At 39.4% G+C, this 23,023-nt stretch overlaps 4 protein-coding genes and 1 long non-coding RNA gene across 8 annotated transcripts; 3 read left to right on the forward strand and 2 right to left on the reverse strand.

Annotated features, from left to right (window-relative positions):
* Window positions 1–337: 337 nt before the first annotated feature.
* On the reverse strand, window positions 338–3,226 carry mrpl10 (mitochondrial ribosomal protein L10). 2 transcript variants are annotated; one of them, XM_056429983.1, is made up of 5 exons: window positions 3,150–3,226; window positions 2,831–3,000; window positions 1,950–2,114; window positions 1,312–1,456; window positions 338–950 (listed from the first exon to the last, which is right to left on the reverse strand). In XM_056429983.1, the coding sequence occupies exons 1-5, from the start codon at window positions 3,223–3,225 to the stop codon at window positions 724–726; spliced, it is 783 nt and encodes a 260-aa protein (XP_056285958.1). In that variant the 5' UTR covers window position 3,226; the 3' UTR covers window positions 338–723. The 2 variants fall into 2 exon arrangements, with proteins under 2 accessions (XP_056285958.1, XP_056285957.1); XM_056429982.1 differs by having other exon boundaries at window positions 2,831–3,015; window positions 3,150–3,204.
* A 903-nt stretch (window positions 3,227–4,129) lies between these two features.
* On the forward strand, window positions 4,130–8,857 carry pnpo (pyridoxamine 5'-phosphate oxidase). The gene is made up of 7 exons (XM_056429505.1): window positions 4,130–4,321; window positions 5,141–5,265; window positions 5,347–5,446; window positions 6,558–6,611; window positions 6,690–6,818; window positions 7,195–7,265; window positions 7,815–8,857. Exons 1-7 carry the CDS (start codon window positions 4,154–4,156, stop codon window positions 7,978–7,980), a joined length of 813 nt encoding a protein of 270 aa, XP_056285480.1. The 5' UTR covers window positions 4,130–4,153; the 3' UTR covers window positions 7,981–8,857.
* A 462-nt stretch (window positions 8,858–9,319) lies between these two features.
* On the reverse strand, window positions 9,320–14,819 carry prr15lb (proline rich 15 like b). 3 transcript variants are annotated; one of them, XM_056429506.1, is made up of 2 exons: window positions 14,575–14,819; window positions 9,320–10,692 (listed from the first exon to the last, which is right to left on the reverse strand). In XM_056429506.1, exons 1-2 carry the CDS (start codon window positions 14,597–14,599, stop codon window positions 10,328–10,330), a joined length of 390 nt encoding a protein of 129 aa, XP_056285481.1. In that variant the 5' UTR covers window positions 14,600–14,819; the 3' UTR covers window positions 9,320–10,327. The 3 variants fall into 3 exon arrangements, with proteins under 3 accessions (XP_056285481.1, XP_056285483.1, XP_056285482.1); XM_056429508.1 differs by having other exon boundaries at window positions 14,512–14,801; XM_056429507.1 differs by having other exon boundaries at window positions 9,320–10,711; window positions 14,512–14,788.
* Window positions 14,820–15,967: 1,148 nt separating this feature from the next.
* cdk5rap3 (CDK5 regulatory subunit associated protein 3) lies at window positions 15,968–21,872 on the forward strand. The gene is made up of 14 exons (XM_056429504.1): window positions 15,968–16,082; window positions 16,356–16,401; window positions 16,989–17,120; window positions 17,324–17,424; window positions 17,501–17,549; window positions 17,653–17,831; window positions 17,916–18,052; window positions 18,167–18,311; window positions 19,146–19,253; window positions 19,790–19,865; window positions 19,955–20,043; window positions 21,058–21,263; window positions 21,345–21,516; window positions 21,764–21,872. Exons 1-14 carry the CDS (start codon window positions 16,077–16,079, stop codon window positions 21,827–21,829), a joined length of 1,512 nt encoding a protein of 503 aa, XP_056285479.1. The 5' UTR covers window positions 15,968–16,076; the 3' UTR covers window positions 21,830–21,872.
* Window positions 18,318–18,823, forward strand: LOC130203387 (uncharacterized). The gene is made up of 2 exons (XR_008833496.1): window positions 18,318–18,489; window positions 18,612–18,823. It is a non-coding gene; the product is annotated as an uncharacterized LOC130203387 (long non-coding RNA).
* Window positions 21,873–23,023: the final 1,151 nt, after the last annotated feature.

Here is a 23,023-nt window from a genome sequence, read left to right on the forward strand (position 1 = left end):
TGCATTAAAATGTATTTTAAGACAGCTCTGATATTGAGCGCGGCGTTGAAGCCAGCGCATGAGCAATGCGTCTCCCTCGGGAAGGCGGGCCCTTATAAACTAACTGACCCAGATTAACATCCTGTAATCCACAGATTAACCCATCAGGATCTGTGACCACTTGTGTTTATAATGGCTAGAGTGGTTTTCCATTCAGCTAATGAAGCAACCTTTGGGCAAATAAGATAGAAAAAGAAAATACATTAAACTCAAAATAAGACGACAAAAACAAAAAATGTAACTTTTAAAGTGCTCCAAATCCTAAAATGACTAAACACAAATCAAATGACCCGGAAAGTTGTGTTGAAATAGTTTATTCATATGCAACAGTATCCTTAAATAAAGGAATTGCTTGGAGGACACTCCCATTTCTGCAGCAGTGTCCATCCAAGACTCCCATTGAGGAGGTTGAGGCGCACTGAAAACCGTTGAGTCTGCAGCTTCCTTCCTTCACAGCAGCCACGGTGCTCCTCTGCGTGGACGCACATTATACGATTGAGTTAAATTCAGCGCCAGTTGAAGAGCTCCAGTCAAACATTTAATTCTGGGTGAACCAGCGGCTACATTTTTCAGGGCAATTACAAACGTTTGCCTTTAACTCTTGTGAAATCATATCAATGCGTCCAACGCAACAGTCCCTCGGCATTCCAAGCGGCTGGAAACCTGCAGCGGGCCCCTGCAGCTCTACGGGGCCTCCTCGGCTTTGGGAGCGCCCTCCGAGCTTCGCTGTTTGACGTACTGCTGCAGGAGGGCCGACAGGTGGGCCGGGTGGCGCTGCAGCATGGAGGCCGTGTGGGAGGTGAGCATCGTCAGCCCGCTGACCAGCTCGCCCTGGACTACCGACACCGACGGCAGCTTGGAGTAGCTCACCACCGCCTGGGCGCTCAGCAGCGTGTTGTCGATGCAGGCGCCTGTCGACAGGTGAGAAATGCAGTGAATATAAGAAGATCCAGGGCTGTTAAACCTGGTTTTATCTTCCTCTAATGGACCGAATTTTTTTATTATTACAAGTCACAAGTCTTTTATTGTCAGATGCACAGAATAACACAGGGTCAGACTGGGCACTGAAATTCTTAGGACAAGGCACCACACAACAACTACCATAGCATAACATAGATAACATAACATAGACTCTGTACAAGTACTCTGAACATAATTTACATGTAATCAACTCGTTAATTCACCGATTGGCCTTTAAAATTTATTCTATTAGTTATTAATATCTCATTATGGATAATAATTAAGAGTCGCGGTGAAAGGCGCTCAACGTACCGAGGAGCGTCATGTGCTGGCTGACCCTCAGCGCCGACAGCATCTCCTTCGCTTTAGGCTCTTTACTAACAAACAGAACCGTCGGACCGATGAACAGAGGAGCCATGTTGGAGTGAAGGCCGCCTTTCAGGAACGACAGAACTACCTGGGGGGGGGACAGGATTCAAGATAAGAATAAAGTAAGATTTTAAAAAGAAAGAAATCTAGGATCACGGGGGCTTCACGTTGTGCAGAATGTTCTGATCGACTTTGATTATTTCTTTAAACTAAGAAGTGAACAAAACAAGAAGCAGCGTGTTAAACATTACGGGCTTTTCTAACGCCGGCGATGTGTACGATACGCGGGAGGTTAAATCATTAGGCTCCAAAAGAAATGTGACATGCTGGATATTATAGTTTCAAATGCCAATAAAAAAACACACAACCGGGTTGGCCTGGTGGCCTGTTGGGATAATTGTTGCATGTCTTTTCAAATCCCTAATTTCCAATCATCTCTCTACTATCTGCCATTTAATGAGGGCATAAAATATAAAAAATAACTTTCCGGTATCAAACTACAAGGAAGAGGAGGACGTTAGGCTGCTTTGCATGAACTCAAGATCATTTTCTGTTTTTGAATGAATGAATTGTAGCATTACCTGGTTGGGGAAGAACTTGACAGTGATGCCATGTTTGTAAAGCCTGTGCTTGAGGACCATTATCTCTTGAGCGTTGCTGGCGTTGTTCTGGGCCACAGCGATCATCTTGGAGTCTTCGAACACTGTCTTCAAGTCTCTCGTCATGATCAGCATGAGAGGACTATCCTAGGGGAACAGAAGAGAGGAGTGTGTCTCACTAAGCTGCTCACTAGTGCTTTAAAATAAGAAAGAGTGTGTATGCAGTGAGTATTTGTATCCACAATAAAACAACATTTTGGTTTACTTTGTGCGACACCATAAGATTGAGGAATAAAAGCAGTTTGTATATATAACAAAAGAACAAAAAACTTCACAAGCAGGAGTACAATAACTTTGCCTATATTAAATTATGTCTGATGTTGGTAAACATGATGATCCGATTCAAACGGCACTCTCCTGTGCTTCCACTATAATTAGCAAAGGCAACGATTCTGCATCACGAGCTCGTCGCCACCCAAGAGGATCGTGATTAGTTCAAAGAAATACAACAAGGCACAGATGTCCTCCTAAAGAAGAATGGTAACGTGTAGAACCAATTCTAGCTATAAGAGACGAGCAAAGGTCCTACATCAGAGCCCCTCTGATCAATGAATAAAAAACGAATAATTAAAACATATCGGATGTGTGCTGCAGAAAGTATGCACACACAGCCCTACCTACAGATGTATTTGGTGAGACTGACACAGCTGTAGACAGGAAATCCTGACATTACAATGAGTGTCTCACAATTGCGATGTAATATTTTATGTCTGCACGCTTTAGTCCACATGATATGCAGCTCTAGAAATGAGTAAACAAATGGTCTGCTGGCTCTCAAGGGCCCAGAAGGGGATGAGCGGTACCTTCTGGACTTGTTTTCTTTGGGACGGATAGGCTCCTGGAGGGATGAGCCGAGGTGGAGGGATGTACTGCGTGACGGCCATGAGCTTCTGTTTGAGGATGTGCAACGGCCTCCTGTGGCGCGTGACGGACTTGGATCCGTGGCGAACCGTCTGCGTGAGGGGAAGCCATCCTGAAAGACACAAGTCTGTGACTCACGTTAAATAGACGCGAACGGACACTTCTAGCGTTATAGTTTATTTTAAAATAACAGCAAATTAAGTACTAACTCGATTCAGACAGTTAGTGAAAGCTAGAAATGCGGTTTTGACTGAACGTTACCCTGTTTCGGTAGTAATCTTACACACAAGGTCGCTGCCATCTTTAACCGGAAGTGACGATGGAACGAATGCTGCATTCACTGTCATGTCGGACGAAGGAGAATCAAAATTCGAAAAAGCCTTCTGGAGCCGATGGTGGAGGGAGTACTCCTTTGTCAAAGTAAAAGTACCACACTTTATTTGGGGATGTTACTTCAGTAAAGTATGTGAGTGTAATCCGAGACATCTACTCATAGTATTAACAGTAGACAAATGTACCCTGTGACTGTTATACACTATAGAATATTATCTCATGATTATTATTACTTTTTTATTAAATAAAACCAAAAATAATCCAGTTGTAGCTGGTTGAGGTGGAGCTCATTTAAATTGTTTACATCATGGATTAATTCAATGATTTTTTTTGGATGGTTTGTTTTGTAGAAATAGTGAAAACATGAAGAAACACACACTGTCACGAGTTCACAGCCCAAAATGAACTCTGGTTATTACTCGTGCATTTACATTATTACAATAATTTAAATATAAGGCTTCAAATTCTTCAACATTTTGTAGTTTGAACCATATATATATATATATAATTATTTATTTGTTTATTTACATGTATAAACTGTTGGGTAGTTTAATTTATACAAAATATTAATTATAATTATAACAATTCCTATAACCAAACATGATATTGTATAACTCGTGATATGTGTTGTTAATATATTACTGAATTAGCCAAAGCTGTCAGACAAATACAAGTACACAATATTTCCATTCTGATATGAAGTGGAGTAGAAGCCTCAAATAACAGACTTGACCTGAATGCAGCATCTCGCATGCAGGTTTAATAATCCATATAATCTTTTCTCAAATGTATAATTTAAATATTAATAACCAACGCCTGGGTGTGAAAACATATGATTTTTTTTAAATCACGTTATATAAAAAATAAAACCAACAAAACTATTGTTACGTCAAGCAGGATGCGCGCTGACGTCACGTCAGTGTGTGACAAGCATGAGTCGCACGACACTCAGTGCCAAGTTATTGGGTCAGATCAGTGTATTTGGAAGGAATCCGCCGTCTCGCGCATCGTGTGTGAGGAATCTCTGCAGGAAATCGTCGAGTGAGCGAAGAAACATGGACCTAAGTGACATGAGGAAGAATTACAAGGGAGACGGGGAGGTGAGTGGCGTTCAGGGGACGTGAGGTGCCTGTGGAAGTGTGACACACTGCAATGTTATGATGATATAAGGCCCACTATAAGGTGGACAAACACCGCTACGTGTTCTATTCCAATCCTGCAGGAATCTGTGTTGTCATGCTCCCCAGATGTTTCCGACTTGTACAGCTTGTAAAGCTGAATCCGAACATATATTAGTAATTTACATACAATGACCTTCATGATGGTTGTATCAGCATATTAGTGTCCGTCTCCAGTGGTTGAGGAAGTATTCAAAACCTTAGTAAACGTAACAAAATCACGCTGTGAAATTACTCATTCAAAACCGTAAAAGTATCAGCTAAATGCAAAGTTCTGCAGTAAAATGTTCCCTCTCAATGTTATAATACCTGATGTTTCTGTATTAATATTCCTGCTGCGTTCATGTGTAGTGAAGTAAAAAGTACACAGGGTCATTTAGGTCCAACACAAGAGCTCTGGTGTGACCAATTGTTTTATTTTATTATATATATATATATATATATATAAATCCCCTGAGATGTAGTACAATCAAAAGTATGATATGTACCTATGAGATGTAGTGGAGTAAAAAGTACAGAATGTACCTCCTGAGGAGTAAAACAAGTGCAATATTTACCTCTGAGATGAAGGCCAGTAAAAAATTACAATATTTACCCCTGAGATGTCAACAGTATGATATGTACCTATGAGATGAAGAGCATTTACCTCTGAGTAAGTAGCATGAAATTAAAATCCTCGAGTAAAGTAGAAGAACCTTGAACATGTTCTTCCGGCTTCTCGGGGTTCTCTTGGGCCTGCAGTGCTTTGAGGAGAGTCAGCTGGTCTCTCTTGACCCGATCCAACAGTTCGGCCACTGGTTCGATGAGGCCACAAAGTGCCCCGGGGTCGGGGAGGCCAACGCTATGTGCATCTCCACGGCCACCAAGTAGGTAACGCTGCCGCCTCTCGAAATTATCATAAACTTGTTTTCCATTATTAACCGCTTCATTCCCGTTGGTGTGTGCAGAGACGGGCGCCCGTCGGCCCGCATGGTCCTCCTGAAAGGATTCAGCACCGAGGGCTTCCGCTTCTTCTCCAACTACGAGAGCAGGAAGGGCTCAGAGCTGGTGTGTGTGTGTTTGTCTGTGTCTGTGTGTCTGTGTGCGACCTTCAAACACACCGAAAAACATGACCCTGCTCTATTATTTATTGCATTTACCATCATCGCGCAGTTGTGAGTGTCGGAAATGAAGCAAAGTCTCGCCGATCAAACAGTCAAATAATAAATTTGAGTCGTTTTATTTAAGAAAAATTAAACGTATTCTTAAATGAGCACATTTAAAGATGTCACCTTGAGATTTCATTCAGCACCCGAGTCTAAACAAATACTGAACAGTAACGTAAATACAATATCATACATCCTATAATTACATATATTTAATTATTCATAATTACATGTATTTAAACTTTTATCCTGCAACATAATTGTGTTGAATATCGTGTTTCACAATCAGCAAGCGTTGGGTTCCACCTTAAAGTCAATTGATGTCTATTTTATATGCTGAACCAATTTACTAATATACGTAAAATGCATAAAATACAGATTTTTCAATACCAAAACATGTTTCAGTCAGATTAAAGACAAACTAAATTGCTGATTGAATGATAATTATGCTCCTTTTGTATTTGTCTTTTATTCGTAGATTTTCTCTGATGATGAACTGAATATATTTTTGCGTTTTAGATTTTTAGTCAGACAACTCTGGGACCTTATGATGGACAATTTTATGCACCGAACAATTCATCAATTTAATCAAGATAATAATAGGAAGATTATAAGAATATATTGTGGTTTTCCTTTTAACCCTTGTGTTGCCTTTGGGTCATTTTGACCCGATTCAATATTTAACCCTCCTGTCGCCTTCGGGTCAATTTGACCCGATTCAATGTTTAATGTCGGTGTTCTTTCGGGAGTCAACAAACAAACATAAAGTACCTCACACTTAAACTTGGAAAATAATATTAATTCTAATAATGTTCTGGAGATTTTAATAGCTGGGGTCATATTGACCTCAAGGGTAAAATATGTTAGTAAATATAAAGGTAACAGGAGGGTTAAACATTGAATCGGGTCATATTGACCCGAAGGCGACAGAAGGGTTAAACATTGAATCGGGTCAAATTGACCCAAAGGCAACACAAGGGTTAAGACCACTCCGATCTGTTCTTTGTCCACAGGAGAGCAATCCGTACGCGTGTCTGGTCTTCTACTGGGAACCACTCAACAGACAGGTCGGCATATTCCATAATATTATTATTATTATCTGTACACGGCAGATATTTATTTTTAATTCACATTTGTATCTGCAGATTCGCATCGAAGGCGTTGTGGAGCGAATCCCCTTCCAGAGCTCCAGTGACTACTTCCACTCCCGACCCAAGAGCAGCCAGATCGGCGCCGTCGTGAGCCGACAAAGCACTCCGGTTCCCGACAGAAACGTAAGAATCAGAACTGTATATCAAATATATATATATAAGGAGTCAGCTGAGGTGGTTCGGGCATCTGATTCGGACGCCTCCTGGACGCCTCCCGTTAGAGGTTTTCCAGGCACGTCCAACTGGGAGGAGACCCCGGGAAGACCCAGGACACGCTGGAGGGATTACATCTCCCGGCTGACCTGGGAACGCCTCGGATGAGCTAGAAAATATTGCGGGTGAGAGGGAAGTCTGGGTCAGCCTACTGGGTCTGCTGCCCCCGCGACCCGACCCCGGAATAAGTGGTTGAAAATGGATGGATGGATGGATGGATGTATATATATATGTGTGTATATTTAAATTTTAGAGGCAACATTTTCACTAAGTGCTTTCTCTTTAGTATCTACGGCAGAAAAATGCAGAACTGGAGGAAAAGTACAAAGACACAGATGTGCCCATGCCTGACTACTGGTACGCATTACTTTTATTCTTTTTTATTTATTTACTATTTATTGTTAGCACTTATTATTACTCGGTGGTCAGTAGAGAAAATGCAGCTTTAACACATGAAGCATAGACTTCTCTACAACCTAAGGGGTCGCCCCCTGGTGGTCAGTAGAGAGAATGCAGCTTTAACACATGAAGCATAGACTTCTCTACAACCTAAGGGGTCGCCCCCTGGTGGTCAGTAGAGAGAATGCAGCATTAAGACATGAAGCATAGACTTCTTTACAACTAAAGGAGTCGCCTCCTGGTGGTAAGTAGAACGAATGCAGTGTTAAGACATGAAGCATTGTTTTCCCTTTTCTTAACAGGAGGTTTCTGTCTTGGCAAAACACCTGTATTTCTGTAAAAGGTTCTAAGTGTTTATTTAGTAAACTTTTGTTTGCTCAAATTCAGTTTTCTTTTTAGGGTCAAGGTTTTTCTACAATTGTTATTAATGTGCTCTTCATGCTCTTAGTTGGAAACATCCTCTCAACATATTCTAACAGTTTATTATATATATTTATATTCTAACAGGGGCGGCTACATCGTCAAGCCTTCCCTAATGGAGTTCTGGCAGGGTCAGACCAACCGGCTCCACGACCGCATCGTCTTCACCAGGTCGAGTGACGGGGCGTCCAAGCCGGGGGAGTTCCTGCACCCTGCTGAAGGAGGCTGGTCGTACCAGCGACTGTCCCCATGAGGAGAACGCCCTGTCCCGGAGGAGGAGTACAGAAACTAAAACCGTCTTTACCTCGCTGGGAGTAAGCGCTCATCTTTTAGGGACTGTGTTTAATTAAATAGGTGGCGCCGTGCGTCTAGGATTCGTCAACATGCCGAACATCACCTCACCGCATCGTCTTTTTGTTCTCGGTGCCAGTTCGCGTTATTTTGGTAGTTACTATGGTGACGAAGGTGTACACACAACCTGCTGATGGCGACTGTACAGAGAGAGAGAGCAAACTCCACCTGGTTCTGTCAAGTAATGATTGACAGTGTTGTTGGTTAACATTTAGGCCTCGTGTCTCATTTAAAAAGCACAATCTTGTCTTCACTTCCGCCATTCATGTCTAAAAAGACAGTTTACTAGAACTATAGTTTGTAATGCACTAATGCAATGAAGTCATCTTTTTTGTGTTTATAAGCATATATATATATATATAGAGTTTATTTTTCTTGTTGAAATAAATGGATAAATAATTAAAGTGTAATGTTTGAAAGTGTATTGAACAACCGTCTCCATTTTCCTCAAAATTATTCCTGGTTACATACCAGGAACCTTCTTTTGAATTGTCCGGCATCGATCAGTGTCTTTTCTAGGAAATTAGAGGGAACTATGGGACCCATAAAATGTAGTGTTCCTAAATAAATAACTATAATTAATCATAGATTGAAGGTAAAAAATCTTAAATCAAGACCTGTGGTCTAACTGCCTTTAACTATGAGATTAAAAGAGCTGATAGTTTGAATTGTGCCAATATTGGGTGTGTGTCTTGTACTGTTTGAGAAGGTTATTATTGTTTCATGTGTTTGCTTTATTTAAATGTGAAATAGAGCTCGTAATAAAGTTTAATTTGTAACTGAGGAATAAGTGTGTGTTTGTCCAGCAGATGTCAGCTGCAGCACAATGCATACAAACGTCAATGAAACAGAAAAACCTAAAGACTTAACAGACAAATATACAACTATGGTGATTCAAAACAATTTAATTCATTAGAATATGGCTTGTGCATATTTCTAACAAATTGCACTTTGAAGTGTGCATCCTACTCAACTCTCATTAATTTAGTGAATTTATCTAAACCTCTTAGCACATAAACCAATATTTTACCATTTCTGCCTGTTTGTGACATCTTAAAACACGTCTAGATTATTTTAATTTCAATGTTTAAAGTGGCCCTTGAGCACAAACCAAAATGTGTCAATTTCTGCCCGTTTCAACTTCACTTATTTAAAGATTTAATGTCATATTTTAAGTGGACACTCAGAGTTTGAAGGTAGGTATTTAATGTAACTCAGTAAAAGATTGTAATGTCAATGAGTTTGATGGTTAAGAAGTATTGCATACTTATTTTAATATAAAATACATTTTCTTTTATTTGACACATGGGGATTTCAGGACACAGATTTATTGCAATGTAACATTTATTATTGTTTATGTTTTTTCTGTTTGACCCACAATTAAAAAAGCTTCGTGCAGCCCTGCAACAGATTAAGATGTATCTTTAACGACCGGACTCCAGGAGAGAAGGTCAGGGATGACCCATGTTACAAAATATACAACGCCATATCACGTGTCTGCTCACTATCACCAAGGCAACAAAACCAGCACTCAACAAATTAATCATTACTCTACATGTTCAAATGGTTGTGACTTATTCCTGCAAAAACAAAAAGTACTCTTTTTATAGTAACTTATTTTGTTACATTTATTCAAAACAAAACACTTTTTTTCTTCCTTTTTAAATTCCAGAAAGGATTATATAAACATATCAATATATATATATAAACATATGTATGTATATATTGTTTTGTTATTTACCATATACGTAGAGTATCCACAATATTCGAGACATCAAAATCAAGTATTTATTTGCTTTGGTCATAACCATGTGCTTTGGTTTTATTGAACACACATGTTTCTACTTCTTTTTCTTGTGTATTGATTGCGTAAGACATTTAAAACAAAAAGGAGGTTCATTAATAATATAAAATAAAAGTCAATTTACAATCATGCTACTGTTCATTCATACGGATATTTGCACGAGTTTAGGCAGATAAATAACAATAGTGTGAGAGAGAGAAAATGAGACATCGTGTCCCCAGCACTTTGCCTAATGGTTTGCTGATACCAGTTGTTTGTTTAGGTGTCCACTGGTTACAGTATCTACCTGGGTGTGGCTCCTGGTAAAAGGTATGTATCCACCTTGCACATGTGGCGCCACATGGTTGTGCTTGTGTATATTTGTTATCCTTCATCTAAGCGTCTGCGACCCTTATATGTGACACAGGCGTGATCCGGTGTGTGTGTGTGTGTGTGTGTGTCCACGCTATTTATCCGTCTTCTGTTTATGGTTCTCGTCACTGAGGCTGTGCTCCGCGAACAGATCCGGGTTCTCGACCAGCGTTGCACGGACCTTCTTCTTTTCCTTGAAGCGTCCAGAGTGGGACACTTTGACGTGGCGGCCTTTGGTGGCAGATTTGTCCACGATCTTCTCCAGCCTGGCGTTGAACTCACTGTCCGTGTTGTCCGGGGATGAGTTGGCGGTCGAGACGTGCTCCTTGTTCCCGGTGTTACTGCCGTACTCAGCAGGGATCTCGTACAGGACTTTGGATTCAGATTTCTTCTTGCGTGAGAAGGTCAGCTTCCACCAGCTTGCATCAGCCATGGCACCAATAGAAACGGAGGACTGACCTGAAGGACACAGAGCAGACTGTGGAGAAGACAACTTTATTGAATTTCACTATTTTAACACGTGGCATTTAACACTCCAGTGAGCAAACCGTTACAGGTCAATTCGGGCCTACTAAGCAAGCGTCAACCTCACACAAAGCAACTACGTAGCGACACACAACAAGGTACAAAACAACTACAACGAGATACAAAACAACTACGAGACAGACGACTACAACAAGATACAAAACATCTACAATGAGACACACAACGACTACATCAAGATACAAAACCACTACAAAGAGATACAAAACTACTACAACGAGACAGACGACTACAACAAGATACTAAACAACTACAAAGAGAAAACAACTATAACGAGACACACAACGACTTCAACGAGATACAATAAAATTATAACGAGATACACAACGACCACGAGATACAAAACAATTACAACGAGACATGACAACCACATCAAGATACAAAACCACTAGACACACAACAACCACGAGACACACAATGACCACAACGAGATACAAAACAACTACACAAAACACAACGACCACATCAATATACAAAACAACTACAAAGAAACACACCACAACAACCACAAAGAGATACAAAACAACTACAAAGAGACACACGATAACTACAACGAGATACAAAACAACAAAACGACCACATCAAGATACAAAACAACTACAAAGAAACACACCACAACAATCACAATAAGATACAAAACAACTTCAACGAGACACACGACTACAACAAGATACAAAACAACAACAAGGAGATACAAAGAGACTCACAAGAACTTTTTAACACAAAACGACCAAAATAAAAAACACAAAGATACAAAACAACTACCAAGAGACAAACAATGATGACAAAGAGTCAAAAACCAACTGCAAGGAAAAACCGAGAGACTCGCGGAGTTTGTAAAGGGGCAACATAACTACAAAGAAACACAAAGCAACTAAGAGACACACAAAACAGCAACAAAAAGAGGATGAACAACTTTAAAGTGTGTGAGTCTTGCTCCATGTCATGGTGGTGGAGCCTGTTGCATGTCTGCCCAGAGGCCTAAATTGTCTCATGAGGAAACGTGAAATGCAAGAACAGCAGCAGTAAGCAGGAGGTTCCTCCTCTTTGCATATTTACTGTGCAAACCCATTTCAGATAGCTGTCTCCCTAAAACATATTAGGATTCAATCAGAAACCTTAATTTAAATCAATATAAAAGTACCATTTTAAAAATTCTTTAGGTTTTACACTTCCTCACTATTTAAATTCAAGCTCTAGTCCTTTTTCTGAACTGTTTTTGTTTTTGTATACTTGTGTGCAAACAGATATTTCCAAGCACTGAGCACAAATCGACACAGCAGATAAATGTACTTTAGAAATCACAACCAGCGTGTTTAAGAAGCATTCAGGTCTTTTCAGTACTAGTAGCAATACTACAATTTAAAAAACAAACTCCATGAAAGTAAAAGTACAGCATGTTCTTTTATTATCATTGAAGAACAGGACAGTTCACAAGTATCAGACCTCAGAGGCACCGACAGTAGGTGAGGCTTCTTTTCATTATCTGTGAGTAGTAGGTGTAACATAATGGGGGGAAGAAACCTGATGCTCTCAGCTGATACATTAATGATCATCTGAAGAGTATCCCCTGTCTCCTCCCTGTGTGATCTGATCTGAAGTCACAAGAACAAAAGACCTTTGACTGATATGGAAGCCGTTGTCTTAACGCTGAACCAGGAGACGTAACCCAACAAATCCCAATGTATCTTAACCCTAACTTCCTAAGTTTGATTATTGTTATGGCTGCAGACCTTTGTTTGTTTTTTATACTCGTCTCTGTCTCTCCCATGTTTCCTGTATGTCTGTAAAATGTCTAATAAAGGCAACAAAAATGCCCAAAACATGTACATTTCCAAAGAGAAGTAACAAAAAGCTACTCTCTATTTGTATAACCAATCTAATTTGTATTAAATTGAACTTTGTTTAGGATATAAACGTTTTTAAAGTATCTTATTCCTTCCTATTTTTAAAAATAATTTCTAATTATTTTTCATTTAAATTAAAACGTACCTTATAAACCGAATGTTACGAGTTTCACACAAGCGATGATCTCTATTTTGTGAGGGCAGACAGGAAGCAAAGCGCCACACCAATCCTCGTTTGGTGTGGTCATTTTTATCCTGCAGCACCTATGCAAATACACAGTCCCTTTGTAGAAACACTCATCTTACTCTTATCTGAACCACGTGATGTTTGGCACCTGGGAACGAGCAGTACTAAGGTTCAGGAACGCCAGTAAACAATTGATTAAATGGTATTGATGTTGTATAGTAACATATATATTATAGATTATATATATATATAATAAAATATAACTGTTACTGAGGAACAGTTGGTCACACCAGAGCTCTTGTGTTTTTATATTTTGGACCTAAATGACCCTGTGGTGCTAAATTAAACTCAATGTATTGACACTCGGGTAAGTTTCTGCATCAACTATCAAGTTAATTCCTTTTTCTTTTCCTGCCAAATTCTGCAATAATGACGTGCTTTTTCCAAGAAAAGACAGGTTCCTCTTTAACAGTTTACAGAACATTTACATAGTATTGTTGACTTTACATGAAACAGTTTCTGCAGAACAAAGTCGGATCGAGCGGCACTTCACTCTATCAAGTAAGAGGAGATAGCATTCCGCTACAATATGCACACATATTCCTTTCAGCATGTTTGACTTCGATGTGACCTTTGAGACAAAAAGCCCTGTTGACATAAAGGAGGCCCTCCATAGTTCTTTTTAATAAGTTACCATGTATTCTGTTCTGTGTGAGTGAGCCGCTCAGGCAAAGCCTCAGAGATCACAGCAGGAAGGGAGCAAGCATTTCAGAAATCACTAACCAGCCGGGAAGCTTTTCAATGATGCAAAAAGAGAGAGAAAGAGAGAAAGAGAGAGAAAGCTCCAAGGGCACCGAGGACTCTGCTGCCCCCATAATTGAGCTGCAGCTTCATTAGATTCTCAGGTTTCCTCCTGTGTGCCAGCTTCTCCGTTGACCCGTAACAGCAGAGGTGAATGAGTTGATGAGGAGCCCCTGGGCATTCCCTGCCTGGCGTTTATAATAACGCAAATGTGTCTTTTATATTATTTGTTTTTTGGGCTTTGGAAGCCACAGAGAAAAGTTGGCTGACTTTTGGAAACTTCACGTGTCAATAACCCTGATGAGTCCAGAAATGTTAATAAGTGTATGACTTAGCTTCTAGCCATCGTTAATAAAGAAAGATATTCTCAGGAAAACAGTGTCACAAGCTCAAATAAAACTGGAGCATAACATCCGTTAAAATACAGCACATTGTTTCATGTGATTACATTTTTCGAGTTTGTTAATCCTTTTTTTCCTAAATGTCTTATTGACAGACTTTAAATGTTTGTCTCCATCTTGTAGAACTCAAATCACAGAGTAATGTTTCTAATAATCTCTGTCATTTGTGCTTTTAAATTTTAGCAAACAGTATTTAAAAAGGCCTATTACAACTTCTGTAGGTCAAGATGACATCTTAAAATGTCATGTTTTACAAACAAACAGTCCAAAACGCAAGAATTAATGATCACATAAGAGGTGGAACAGCAGTGAATCTAGAGCATTTATAGCATTTTTTTAAGGCTTCGTAGGCCCATGCAAAATAAACCAATTTTAAGTTTTCCTTGATCTATTCTGAGGCAATTCTGCATTGTGTTGTCAAAAGAACAATGAAAACAGTTTCTGCAGCAGCATGTTGGAGAAAAAAGTTTTTTAAAAGCTATGAAATGTGTTTTCTTACCTTGTTGATGACGAGCTGGCTGAAGGATTAGGCTCAAATTCTAAGTTGTCACTGCATGCTTACAAATCTTCACTGACGATCTGTTCATTAATTTTTCTTCTTCTCTTCAGGTGATCATGCACAGGTGCAGCATCTCTCTCTCTTTCTTTCTCTCTTTCACCTCTGTAATCCCCTCCCCTGTATAGCACACACCCTCCTCAAACACACACACACCCTCACCTGAAGCCTGCCCCAGCTAAGTGCATGAGCGAGTAAATGTTGCAACCATGTGATTCAGTGTGGCCGTCCCAATCATCAAGATTACTGACAGCCGGCTGTAACGTGAACGAGAGGTGAGCGGCTCTCTAACTGCAAATAAACTCCTGTTATCAGTCTTTAAAACCCAGTCTCGTCTTAATGTGGAATTTGGACACAGAATAAAGTAATCTTTGTGGTTGACCCTTTTTCTTCTTCTTTCTTTTAAGTAAATGCTTTAAGCTGGAGAGAGAAATATATATGTAAGGGCTCTAAAAACAAAAGGTCACGAGAAGGAGGTGAATGCCCCTGATGTTTTGCATGGGCTGCGTAGATCACAGACGTTGAAAGGACGCTTACTTTGCAAGTTTGGTTTACATTCAAATAACCTGGAATTAGGTTGTGTGAGAGGCACGGCTGCGGCTGTACATGCAAGGATTTAATAGTAGTGGTTGAGACATTTTCATTTCTTTAACATCACTAGTTCACAAAGAGATGTAGAATAGTTATAAAATGTAGTGGAGTAAAAAGTACAATATAAAAAGTAAGTGGAGTAAACAGTAGACGTTACATATGCTGCATTGGATTTTGGGGTGAATGTTCTTCATTTGAATATTTATATTTTATGATACATTATATGTTTACTCCACTAAATTTTAGAGGAATATGCTGTAGTTTTTTACTAATCTATTTCATTAAATTTGTTTCCCTGTGGATTTAGACAATACTAAATATAAACAATACATTAACTATGATTTATTATGTTGAGCAATCCAGCAGTATATATATATATATATATATATATATATATATAATGCTGGGTTTCTCTACATATATTTATAATTTAGTCATATAATATATAGTAATACATCAAGTCACACCATTTTTGTACAGAAAAAGTCATTACTTATGGGCTTTTACTTAAATAGGATTTACAACGCAGTACTTTTACAGGATATTATTTTTTGCATAACTAATTTTACTTGAGTAAAGTAAGTATCCAAGTTATTCTTCCTCCACCTAAATAAATAATATGAATCATTCTCATCTCAGTTAAAGCACGACATCGTCCTCTACAGGCGAACTGCAACTCTGCAACAAACCCGGAAATATAACAACCAATCAGCGACGAGCATCAGCATCGTGTCACATGATTGGTCCGACCTGCAGCGAATTCAACGTCCCGTCTTGTCATTGATTCTCCTTCTCCTAACGTGTCAGTGGAGTCCGGATGGTGACAATAATCTTGCATTAAAAACCTGTCAAATATCAACATAATGAAGCTGTAACCTCGCGGACGAGCTTTGGTTTTTTTAAAAGGTTGAGAAACAATGGAGGTAAGAGGAAATAAAGTCTCTCTTACGCGGTTTTTAAAACGTCTGCTCGCTGACACACTGTCAAAGTCCAGCGAGCGGAAAAATATGCATCCCTCAAAGATTAGTAAATAATATAGTTTGTCCTTTATAATGTCTGTGGAGCTGTTGAACGTCGCGTGAGTGCAATATGTGCTCCCCGCGCAAGATACAGCTACATAGGAAGTACAGGTATAATGTATATATTTTTTAAGTTAAAATGACTGATGTTTTGACTGTTTTTTCTCACTTCAACAGAATATTCAAAGTCTTCCAATCGACATTCAGACCAGCAAACTTTTAGGTGAGTCAGATATGTATATTTGTATATCCACCTGTTACTTGTCTGTTACTTCAGAGTATTTACTACTAGCACACTTAAAATTCTCCACTACATGTTAAAGTCTTTCATTCTCTTCAGTAAAAGTATGCAGGTGTTATCAACAGGATTAAATTAAAGTATTGATTGTGCTGTAAAACGTGCTCACCACTATTATCATGTTTCTGGATTAATATCAGTTGCATTACTGTTTCATTATAGCTCCTTTTATATCCGGTCGTCTAGTTTAATCTCCATCAACTCATCATATCCTATAAGATCATCGGAGATGCAAGGTTTTACCTCAACTTTGAGATGTTGTGGAGTAAAACGTACAATATGTACCTCTGAGATGTGGTACAGTAAAAAGTACAATATTTACCTCTGAGATGTAGAAGAGGAGAAATAGAAAGTTGCAGAAAATAGAAGCACTCAAGTAAAGGGCAAGTATCTTGAATTTGTACTTGCGTACATGTACTTTCTACCTCTGCTGTTACCTCAATAAGTGCTTTACAGCCACAGGGGAATGAATCCACAGAGACCACTGACGTTGAATCCTTCTGTGTCCATAGACTGGCTGCTGGACCGACGTCACTGTAACCTGAAATGGCAAAATGCAGTGAAAGAGATCAGGGAGAAGATCAATGTTGCCATCCAGGATATGCCAGAGAACGAGGAGATCAAGCAGCTTCTCTCCGGCTCCTGTAGGTCCAATATATATATATATATATATACACACACATATAGATATATATACACTGTATATATATCTCCACATTGTGCCTCTCCTCAACATAAGTCATGTGTAGAAAATGTTCATTTATGTCCTGCGCCTCATCCTGAATGCTTATAAATGATCATAATTTGTTTTGTTTATTTATTTTGTTTCTCTTGTTTTTATTAAAAGATATTCACTACTTCCACTGCTTGAGGATAGTGGAGATACTGAGGGGAACCGAGGCTTCCTCCAAGAACATATTCGGCAGGTATTCATCTCAGAGGATGAAGGTAAGCGGATTCAAAACGAGCTGCGATTGTCTGCAGGTCAGAGTTTAGATTTAAGTTTCTGTTTTTGTTGTCGCAGGACTGGCAAGAGATCGTGTCCCTTTATGAGATGGATAATGTGTATTTGGGTAAGTCTACTATCCCATCATGTATTTGTATACAGCGTGAGGGCATCAGGATCGGACTGTGATCAAACTAAGTGTGTGTGTGTGTTGTGTGTGTGTGTCCCAGCGGAGGCGGCCAGCTTGCTGAGTCGCAACGTGAGCTACGAAGGCCCAGCCCTGAGGAAGCAGCTGGCCAAAGCCCAGCAGCTGCAGCAGGAGCTGAGCCGGCGGGAGGTGGAGGGCCAGAGCTCCGCAGCGGACCTGAAGGAGCGCTACTACACCGCCTGCAAGCAGTATGGCATCACGGTAAACACAGGGTTACTAAGACACGCAGACTAACGGCCCTGTGCGTCGCCATGCTTCACGCTGCAGCTCTATGCCCCGCCACAGGGAGAACATGTGGCTCGTGAGCTTCAGGCTCTGGTCAAAGACTTGCCAGCGGTGCTTGAGGAAGTCGGCAAAGATGCAGCGAAGTTGGAGGAGCAGATACGACTTTACACTGCTTTCACAAACTTCGTGTGTGATTGGTGAGCGCAAAGCATCAGAAATATAGTCCTGTGTTTTGCGGGGGGGAAAACGATGATCCTGGTTGCACACGTCCTTTACGCGTTGACTTTTTTGCCCCGTGTGGTCATCTGTAGGTCTGAACCGGTGCTGCACATGCTGATATTCGGCCAGAAGAGAGGAAACGCAACGTTTTACGAGTGGAGAACGGGGAAAGAACCCACAGTCATCGAGAGGCCGGACCGGGAGGAAGCGCCTCCTGATGCGATCGCAGACGATGCGGTTGGTCACATAACCGCATATATATTAGAGCTGGGCACGTTAACGCCTTATAAATACGTTAACGTAGCAATCCATTAACTCCGACAATGATTTTATCAATCGCTAACAACATTTATTTATTTTTGTATTGGGAAGGGCTTAATACTGCTGCACACATTAACCGGGAAAGTGGAGAAAGGTACTTTTAAATGGACATTTTCATTTTAAATCCCTACCAGACGGCGTAGTTGTTAAAAGCAAAGCTATTTGTAACCAATGCAAACTGGAATGATCTTGAGCTATTTGTTTTGTTTGTGCTAGACGACTTAACCTCACTCTACAGGAACCTTACTGAACAGAGACCGTTTATGCTGTTCCCTGGTAAAAGAGAAATGTTTCTTCTGTTACCTGTACGTGCAATACACTAGTTTTTAATTCGTATTGAATTTTGAGCATTATGCTAAATGTAATCACAGGAAAATCATGCGATTAATCAATTAAATGTGTACATCTTTGCCCAACACTAATATATATATTCAATGACATTTTTTATTTATTTTGTAAAGACCAGAATCACAAATTTCCAATATTTTAAATATATATTTAATATATATATATATATTTATATATATCTATTTGTTTTTTATCAGGATCATGTAATAGAAATGTTATATCGCTTTTAATTTTTCTTAATTGATAAATACTTCTTTATCCATCATTTTTTCTTTTATTTTTGTAAGTACATTATTAAGTCGAACTTAAGCTCATGAGACAATAACAAATACCAGAATAAATCAAATAAATACACTAATGTTTAAATCATACTCTCCTGCGTCATATTGTGTCCCGCTTTAGATCGACTGGGGCAACTTTGGCAGCGACGCCGACACTCAGGGCATCAATTCTGCCATCACAGTCGAGGACGGAATAGACTGGGGCATCAGTCTGGAGCCGAGCTCAGAGGTGAGACACCTGACCGTATTTACTTTTTGATTTCATGTACACCCCATATCCACTATTATATTTTAATGTGAAGATATTCAGATGAATGAGGAACAATATCTGCAGAAAGGATAAAATAATATTTGCCACATGGTTCGTTCCTCAAATGGCGGCAAAAAAAATCAGAAAAAAATTCACAGAATAATAGAATAAATGGTGCAATCGCTAAAAGTAAAAAGTCGGCAAAGAAATAGAAAGTAAATAATAGAAAGAATGTATATCTTGATTCCTAGTTTAAATTCATTTTTCATCAATATCCAACAAGCGATTGAAGAGTTTGCTAATTTAAAATATATATATATATATATATATACAGTTTAAATAGTTAACTAGAAATAATGAATGAATAATTAGCAAAAAGTAATAAATACATTAACCAAAGTGACAATTCAACACCAGCATGAACGTTATAAAAGATGCATTCAAATGAACTCATTTGGATCACGACGAGTGGTGCTGGTGGGTTGCTCTGACATACTCTCTCTCTCCCTTCTCAGGACGCTGCTGGTATTGACTGGGGAGACAGTGAAGCAGCTCCCATAGAAATTGAAATCGTGGACGTGGGCACAGACTGTAACTACTGTTTTGTTTCCCTGCACAAGTTCTCACAAGTTCAGCTGTTGACATCTCTGTTTGCTAAAGACACTCGTGTCTTCCCTCAGGTCCTGAGGGTGTGGCGAGAGGTGAGGACGCGTTATCTGTACTGGAGAACTCCCAGTCACGCAGCCAGTTCATCGATGAGCTAACGGAGGTAAACGAGGCGGTGCAACCACTTGATCTCTGTGTATTTGCTCCTGTCGGCAGAATTGTGATCATAGTCCTAAAACGAGCTTTTAAAAGCCACTCAATGTTTCCTGATCATCGTTAGAGACGAGCTGGTGACCACAGTGGAGCATTTAGCTTCCAAAGAGACGGATACGTCCCTCCGGAGTTGGCCAAACGGAAATATTGTCACTATTGGGCTAAAGTGAGCATTCTGTCTCCTGACCACCAGGGGGCGACTCCTCTGGTTGTATAGAAGTCTATATAAATGACTCTACTTTTATCTTGATGTATTCCCTCAGTAAACATTGTAAACATGAGTTTATGTCTCAATCTCTAGTTTCAAGTCTTCTTCTATACAGCATGATGTCATCATTTAGTACATTAAGGTCCATTTAGAGTCACACATAAAGCAGGGGATGCTTTAGGGGCGGGGTTACAAGGTGATTGACAGGTTGCTACCACTAGCAATGCCTTATCCTTTGCCGCCCAAATGTGGTCACTTCCGTAGTCCACGCCGTCGACAAACAAATGGCGGATGTCACGACGACTTTGTCCACTTCTTATTATGCAGCTTATGTGCAAGCTTCAGTCATCTTTTAATTGTGGTAACTATAACACGATGTTTACATTACATTACATTACATGCCATTTAGCTGACGCTTTTACCGGAAGCGACTTACAATCCTGTTACATTCATACACCGTAGACGCAGCTACAGGGAGCAATTTAGGGTTAAGTGTCTTGCTCAAGGACACATCGACTAGGGCGGGGATTGAACCTCCAACCCCCTGATTGAAAGGTGCACGTGCAACAAGTAGACAACAAGTGTGGGTTTACTTAAAATATGAGAATACATTTTATAGTATTTGTTTTGAATATCCGGTAAGTTGCTACAGAAATTGTGGGGTGTTATTTTTGGATGGTAATTGGAAGAAATCATCTGTTGAATTGTATCCATTGAATTGTTGAATTGTGACGCTGGTTTCATGTGTTTGTTCAGCTGGAAACGTTCCTAACGCAGCGCCTCAGTGAGATGGGAGAGGAGGGCGACGTGGTGGCCATGAGCCAGTTCCAGATGGCCCCCTCCGTTATCCAAGGCCAATCCCATGAGCACGTCCGGGAGATGCTGTCCGTGGTGCAGGACCTCCTGGTCCGCCTCACCTCCCTCCGGATGCAGCACCTGTTTATGATCCAGGCCTCGCCGGGGTATGCTGCCTCGACCTCGCGTCGTCACTCTGGGACGCTGTAAATCGTCATTCTTCTCATGCGTGAGACGTGTTTGTGCAGGTATGTCGAACGCGTGTCGGAGGTGCTGAGGCAGAAGCTGAAGCAGGCAGACATTCTGCTCCTGAAAGGTGCCACGATGGTGGAGAAGAGACAGGAAGCCCTGGAGGAGCAGTCCAGACTGGAGCCTCGTGTCGACCTGCTGGCAGGATGCACCCGGGAACTCCAGAAAATGGTATTGGTTTAACATTTCAGTTTATTTAAATTCACAGGGTTGGCAGTGTCTAGCTCCCTAGAAAGAGACGGTAAACATTTGTCATAAGATCATTAAAATATGTTGATATTACACAGACGATTATGTAGTTACGGATCGATTTCAAGGAATACAAATTATACAGAGGGCTCCGAAATTAATGTATATCTGAGTTATTTACATTTATTATTTTATTATTGCCAGTAATTCCTGTCGTTTGTTTTTGCAGATTGAAGCCGACATTTCAAAGCGATACAACAAAAGGCCTGTCAACCTAATGGGGGTTAATATATAGTGAAAATCATAGACGTCACAATAAAAGTGGTATTTATGTGGAAGTCTCGTGTGTTCTTTACATTTTCTGGAGGAGCACTGGGTAAGAAGAAATTGGACATTTAAATGTGTACACTTGTAAGAAGATTAATCTTTTTATGAATTGATCTACTATATGATTGGAGATTTTACTGCTTAGATGTTTTTTTAATTATTTTGAATTAATATCAACATGTTTTTTTACTTCATTGAAATATGCATCATATCAAGAACGCAGATGAAAAAAACAAGATCTGTATTGCACTGTTATTCTTATTCATAAAACAAATAAATAACCTGTATACTAAAAAAAGTATACACATGTTAAAGGGTGGATACAAATATAAGGGATACACATCATGCTTAAAATGCAGAGCCAGTTGAATCATATATACACATTTCTTATCTCAAACAATGTAATATCCAAATTAAACAACTAATAATTTCAAATATGGGAACGATTTAGAAAACTTACATTACTAAAATCGACCAGATAAAACTAGTTGATTGGTAATAACTTCTCACAGGTTAACAACATTTCTGGATTCTACCTTTACATGATTGGTTTGATTAGTTTGATCTGAACTACTGTCATAGAATCTTAAAGTACTTCTCTGAATTTGTTTTGAATGAAAAGAACAATAAAGAACATATGTTTGAAGTGTGATTTTATTGGTCAGTGGTGGTAGGTAACTAAGTACACATACTCATATAATGTACAAGTTTGAGTTACTTGTATTTCCATGTTTCGCTACTTTTGCAGACTGAGATTATTGATGCAACATGAATTTACAAATAGATTATGGCATAGCACTAAAGGTTAAGATATCCAACAATATATAAATAATAGATTAATATAATATTTTTTTCATTAGCTCCACAATTTGAACTAATGTGATCTATATTATTTTGAAATGGATTATCTGCAGAATCAGTACTTTTGGTATTTTTAGAATATTGCGATACACTTTGTTCATTTACTTAAGTAATATTTTGAATGCAAGACTTTTACTTGGTACAAGAGTATTACTACATTGTAATATCCGAATACTTCTTCCGCCACTGCTGTCAGTGAATCATAACATATTCGTAAAATGTATTTTAAATAAAAGGTAGAAATTTGCTTTTGCTAATAAAGAAAATAAGTGATTATATTGGTAGTAGCGTGTCTTATTAT

This window comes from Pseudoliparis swirei, chromosome 13, assembly GCF_029220125.1.
Source record: "Pseudoliparis swirei isolate HS2019 ecotype Mariana Trench chromosome 13, NWPU_hadal_v1, whole genome shotgun sequence".
In the NCBI taxonomy this organism is placed as follows: domain Eukaryota; kingdom Metazoa; phylum Chordata; class Actinopteri; order Perciformes; family Liparidae; genus Pseudoliparis; species Pseudoliparis swirei.